Source organism: Bidens hawaiensis, unplaced genomic scaffold (genome assembly GCF_021521415.1).
Source record: "Bidens hawaiensis isolate Kalapana, Puna unplaced genomic scaffold, B.hawaiensis_p1.1 tig00002631_1, whole genome shotgun sequence".
Taxonomy (NCBI): domain Eukaryota; kingdom Viridiplantae; phylum Streptophyta; class Magnoliopsida; order Asterales; family Asteraceae; genus Bidens; species Bidens hawaiensis.
The window spans coordinates 252,690-259,098 of NW_027491143.1; the positions used below are offsets into that span (position 1 = coordinate 252,690).

The window sequence follows — 6,409 nt, forward strand, 5'->3', positions numbered from 1 at the left end:
AAATTGAAACATTAAATATGGTTAAATATAAATGTACTTTTGAAATTATTGATTATTAATGTTTAAAAGTCTAAACTAACATATAGTAATTCTGTTAATAACTAAATTATACAGAAAGCAATAAATCATTCATATATTTTGTTTAGTTAACATATGTATATATATGTTAATAGTTGACAAAAATAGTAAATAAGTAAATTACATAGGGTCATGTTACATAATGCTATGTCTTATGTAACATTAGTACTGCCCTAGTTAGTTATGTATGATTTAATTACATGTATATGTATAGAATTGTTGAAGACAATATTAGAGTAAGGTAAACATAAAATACTAACCTAGGTTAATATCTAAATCTAATCTAAAATACAAATAAACGAAATTTAACAGATAATGGAATTTGAAATTTGGAATCAATCAAACATTAAACATAGGAAACATATCAATTGACAATATCAATTAACAATTTAACATTAAGAATTAAGATTAAGAATTAAACATTAAACATACTAACCAGAAAAAACATTGATTGACGGTAAAACAACCATCGAAGTGAAGATATGATTAACAATCGACATAGATCTACTCAAATCGTTTCCCGGATCTAATCAGATCAATGATTGTTATCAAATAATGGACTATTCCTTTTATCGTCAATGGCCCTTATTTAGACGAACTCCGGTGTCAATTTAATATGTCGGATCTAATCAAATCATTGTCCGATTGACATAAAATAATGGCCGATTGTATGGAAGTTTTCGTTGATTAGGTTAAAAGGTTGAGTATGAAGGAAAAGGTGTAATGAAGTTGAAAGAATTGAAAGTTGGAAACCGATATGTTGAGTTTAATGAATACATTAACTATTTTACTTATTAGGATTTTAATTTATTTTTGATTTATTTAATTGGTAAGAAAAATAGAGAAGTGAAAGATATATTTGGAAGGAAAGGCAATCGTCCAATAGGAAATGGACATGTGGAGGCAATCTAATTTGTTTTAATAGTATAGTAGGATTAACAAACAAGAATAGTTGTAATTCATGATTAGGTTACGTGGCACTTAGTTATTGGATGATTATACAGTAAGATTATATCGTAGTTTTGATCCCATTTTTTGAAACTTACTTGCATAATTGTTACTGTTTACTCAATGTTACACTTTTGATTATCAACACTAACTAATATTGAAAAATATAAACTGTGGTCGGTAAATTGCAACAACATTTATGAAAAACTAGTGTTTTACCCGGCTTGTTGCGCCGAGCAAGTCGGGTAACATGTCGGGTAGGTCAAATCTGTTTATGTGCCTTTCGCGTTGCATTGGTTCACTAATGTGGGTTCGGTTAATTAACATATAAATAATTTAAATTTTTAAAACGTTATTTATTCGGCTTGTAAAACCTGGTCGTTGGTAAAACCCTATGGGTAAAAACCAGGTGATACGACCGTGAGCCGACTCGAATTCGGTCAATATCGACTACATTCGGTATAAGCAACGTTGGCAAAGCCTAAGCGGTCGTCGTTGGTAGCTCATAAATAGATAAAAGATTTAAAACGACATTTATTCGGTCGATGGACCCGAACGTTGGTAAAATCCGAGCATTGTAGGTTTCGATCGTCGCGGTGGCGAGTCTACGTGAATTTGGAGGGTTTCGGTTACGTTCATTACAACACCATATCTTAAAAACCCAAAAAATAATTTCGTCAATTAACACATATAATTTTTTTATATATAACGACGTTTATTCGATCCGTAAACCTTAAGTGTTGTCGGTCCCCGACGTTGTGACGGTGAATCGGTAAGACTCGGGTGCTTGGTAAAACCTAATCGTTGTCGGTCTCGGGCGTTACGGTGGTGATTTGATGTGATTTAGGTCATTTTTTGTTACGTTCTCCGCAATACCGAAAGTAAACAAAAAGGTCAGTAAAACCCGAGCGTTAATAAAAGCTGAATGTTGTCTGTTTCGGGCGTTTTAGCGGTGAATCAAGACAAATAATTGTTTAATTATCAAAATTGAAAAAAAAAACAAAACAAAAAATAACGTGGACCACTTTGGTGCCGCCACTTGGCCCAATAGAAGGCTTAGCGGCACCAAAGTTATCATTTATACCTATAAGTAATTTAATAGTTTCATAACAAGTTCAAAATAGGATAAAAAGAAAGTATAACCCCCCCCCCCCCCCCCACACCCCCCACCCCCTATATTATTATAATTATGATGCATATTAAAATGATGGTGGCGGATTACCACCAATGATAGCAACAGTAATAGCTGCAGAGTTAAGTACTAGTTCGGTTAAATTGGTAGTTATAACTGGTGACATGGTTATATTGGCGGCCGCAAACTCATCCTCACACATGTCAACGTCTGTTAAACTAGCACTGATCGAATTGTTGATGTCTTCTGGGCTAGATACATCAGGGGTGTGGTCAAGGATCTCGTTCAATTCGAACACGACATCATCAAAGTAGTCAACGCAACTATGCCATAAGCTCTTTTCTGGATCCTTTGGGTAGTTGGCCTCGATACCTTTGGCTCGTTTTAGGACCACACGTGCTTCGTCTGTGTCTGCATGCACAGTCAAATCTAGGAACTGGTTTATGGTTATGGCAGCGGTGGAGGTGTTTCTCTTGGTAACGAAGTGATGGCATGTTTGGTAGTGTGGGGTTTGAGTGCACCACCTGTCTATGGTACCGGTGGTGGTGGTGGTTTTGGACGAGCAAGAGAATATTAATGTAATGATGAAGCATAGAGTAATAACTAGCTTCATGTTCATGATTGTGTGTGTTCGAATTGTTTGATTTGTGTATTTCTTGAAACCCTATTTATAGTATAGCATTATAAAGTCATTAATGACAAACAACACCTGGACTTCTATATCTTTTGCGTGTTAGATTCACATTTTCTTTTTTTGATTTATACTGAAATAAACGTAACTCTTTGCCAACTAACATCATACCCACTGGTTACATCATACCCACTGGTTTTAAAAAACCAGTGGGTATACCATATACATGTAACATATATCTCAAACTAGTGGTTGGTATACCATATATACATATAACATATATTTGTGTATTTGTGGGTAGGCCTATAAACTTTCGTGACTGTGCTATTCGTTTATGTACATCAGTTCAATAAATGAACGAAAATGAACAATAAATTTCATTCGATTAACAAAATGAACGAACACGAATAGGGGTCATCATGTCCTTTCAACGGTTTGTGAACATTAGATAATGTGTTCATTTACCTTTGTTTACGTCCGTTAAAGTTGTTTATGCTTGTTTGTTAATGACTTTTATTGTTGTTTATTAATTTTTCTGATCACATTTAAGTCAAATTATTTAGAAATTTTTTATACATTATAATAATTTTATAATCTTTCGCCAACTAAAATCAAAGTAAATGCAATACTGTCAACTAATATCAAATTAATGGGTATACCATATACATATTGTCATGGGTAGGCCTATAAATGAGCCGAACATCCGGCAGACGTACTGTTTTGTGAAATGTTTTATGTGAAGTTCGTTTAATATATGAACGATCATTAACAAGGAATTTCGTTCACTTAACAAAATGAATGAACACGAATGGAGATCATGTTCTTCAGTTTTGTTCGTGAATGTTTGATAATGTGTTTGTTTACCTTCATTTACGCCCGTTTAAGTTTGTTTATTAAAAGTTATTACTTTTTAATAACTTTTTAATCATATTTTAGCCACATAATGTTATAATTCTCTAACGGCAATCTTGTTCGTTTTAATAAAAATGGGAAAGTATGTGTGATGTGCTAAAAGTAGTTATAAAATATATAACTAAAATTATACTAATCTAGACACTAAGTAATACTCTAGACCCTTAAACTTAACTAAAACTACTAACCGGCAAGTGAACCGGTCGACTCTAGTACAGCTAAGTAAGTCCGGATATCGAACCAACGAGACTCATTAAATTACGAAACTAGCAAATTAGACTCAATTACAAGACACAACTATTTATTAATAATATTTGAGGGGGATTTAAAACTAATTAATTAAAACTCTAATAATAATTAACTAATGATTACCTTAATTAAACTATTAATAAACTAATTAATAAAATAATAAAACAAACCCTAATTAATAATTTAATAATAAAACATAATCATTACTTTAAACTAATTTATTAATTAATTAAACTTAAACTCAATTAATTTAACTAATTAAACAATTAAAAACTTAGATTAACTCAGATGATGAAGATAACTACCCATGCCAGAATCCCCAAAGTTACGGTTATTAAATAAATGGAAAACTCACGTTATGGAACTGGGATCATAAAATAGACCATTGTCAGAAAACCCGAACAAGACCCTTGAACTTCAAGAAGACGCCTATGGATTTCTAACAAGTTTTAAGACTCACCAGTTCTATATTAAACTTCCTTACGGTTATTTAATCGCTTATGTCTAAGTATCTTTTATGACGAAAACCTACCTTACAGCGCGGAATTCAAAGATAGCAAAGCAGACTCAAGTAACTTAATAGACTAAGCTGACAATCAAACCTAGACGGACTCCATACGAAGAACTAAATCTAGCAATCCTGACCAACAAAGATCTATTAACAGCCTATCACCTTACAGCTTTCTAGGCTGGCAGTTCACTTTTATCTATTTACTTAGTTTTATTGTTTTTATGATTTTAATGCATATTAATCACAAACTAGTCAAGAACACACAGTAAATGACCTAACAAAACCCTATCCTATGAAACAATTAACAAGGGCAATGTGAAACAATAGGTCCAAGTAAATAAAACCAAGCAATCATACGCATCAATTAACTCAAACTTAACAATTTACTTAAAACATAAAATCCATAACGGAAACGAAATCCAAACAAAATCAAACCGAACAATGGTTCATCACGACCTAGGTAGTCTATGGAATTTAGCCTAGCATCTTAAAATCAAAGAAATAAAAACAATTAAGTTCAACAACCAAACTCATTATTAAAATAATAAATTCAAACCGAATATTGATGATGCTTGGTTGGGTAGGCGTTGAACCAAAACGATCTCTACTCGAACCAAATACTTTATCTCTTGCTTACGTGGGGTTCTTTTCTTTTGCGACTGCCTTCCAAATTCAACTAATAATAATGTTGTAAGCTGTGTATTCTGGTCCAATCCCCCATATTCAGCCGTATACCACTTTATATAATATTCTTTTTTAGAAGTGTCCTCCAAGAAAAACCTTACCGACTTAAAACTTCTTCCGGGCCACATTCCAACTTATTCTAGCCCTTTTTTTTATAATATATGACAACTAGATTGGCCCATTCCTTTTCACTACGTCCAATCCATTTAACATTTATTCACTTAGAAACTTGTTTACTTTTTGGACTTTGCTCACGTCACCAAACTCTAATAGATTTGAATATTTCAATTTGAACTTTAAAATCCACGAGTGCCTATATCAAACACTAAATCAAAATTAATTAACATCAAAACTCAACTAATAAAATCAATAATTAAATGTAATTTACATTTTAAGAAATTGATTTATTTATTTGTGTATAATTAATAAATAAATTTTGTTTATAACTTTACTTCAGTATCATGTTTAATAAAAGTGTTCAACTTTAGCTCGTTTACTCATGAAACCTTTAAGCTCACATATGAACCGCTTTAGATTGATATTTAATAAAGACCAACTCAAAATCAATTAAAAATGTAAGGAATATTAATATAAAATATGTCTAATTTGGCTCACATCAATGTGATTAATAGTTCAAGTTATTTTGACTTACGAACGGAATCGTGTTTTTTATACCCGGTTTTTAATACTCAAACCCATACACCACCATACCCTTTATATAGTGTAATGCAATACATCTCACCAACACACATTAAACCAATGGGTATATTCTATATAGCCGTGGGTAGTGGGTAGGGGCTGTAAACGTATCGACTTCAACAAACGATTCAACTCAAAGTTCGTTTATATAGCTCACTCATATCATATTTGAGTTCAAGGTTGTAAAAGTCGCTAGGCGGACCCTAGGCGGCCGACTGAGGAGTTGGGTGTACAAACTGAGTACTCGGAAATGGTAAATATATAGAAAATTAATTTTTGGATATATTATATATTTCAAATATCATAAATGTACTAATATATATAACAATATAAGTGAATATCAATATAAATAAGAAAAATATTTTTGTAAATAATAAATTATTTTGAAAATTTCTAGTAATAAATTTAAAAAAGTGATAGTATTGCTTTAATATTATAGAAATACGAATTATGTTTTATTTTTAAAGTCGAAATCGGCCCAAATTGACCGACTAGATGTGATTCTGGTTGTGGTTGGTCACCTTTGATCGATTCCTAGTAACTAGACGGACTTAAAAAAATCGCA

The 6,409-nt window shown here is 32.0% G+C and overlaps 1 protein-coding gene across 1 annotated transcript; it reads right to left on the reverse strand.

Annotated features, from left to right (window-relative positions):
- Nucleotides 1-2,225: 2,225 nt before the first annotated feature.
- On the reverse strand, nucleotides 2,226-2,771 carry LOC143620638 (putative pectinesterase/pectinesterase inhibitor 17). The gene has a single exon (XM_077092282.1). The coding sequence runs from the start codon at nucleotides 2,769-2,771 to the stop codon at nucleotides 2,226-2,228; it is 546 nt and encodes a 181-aa protein (XP_076948397.1).
- Between the last annotated feature and the right edge of the window lie 3,638 nt (nucleotides 2,772-6,409).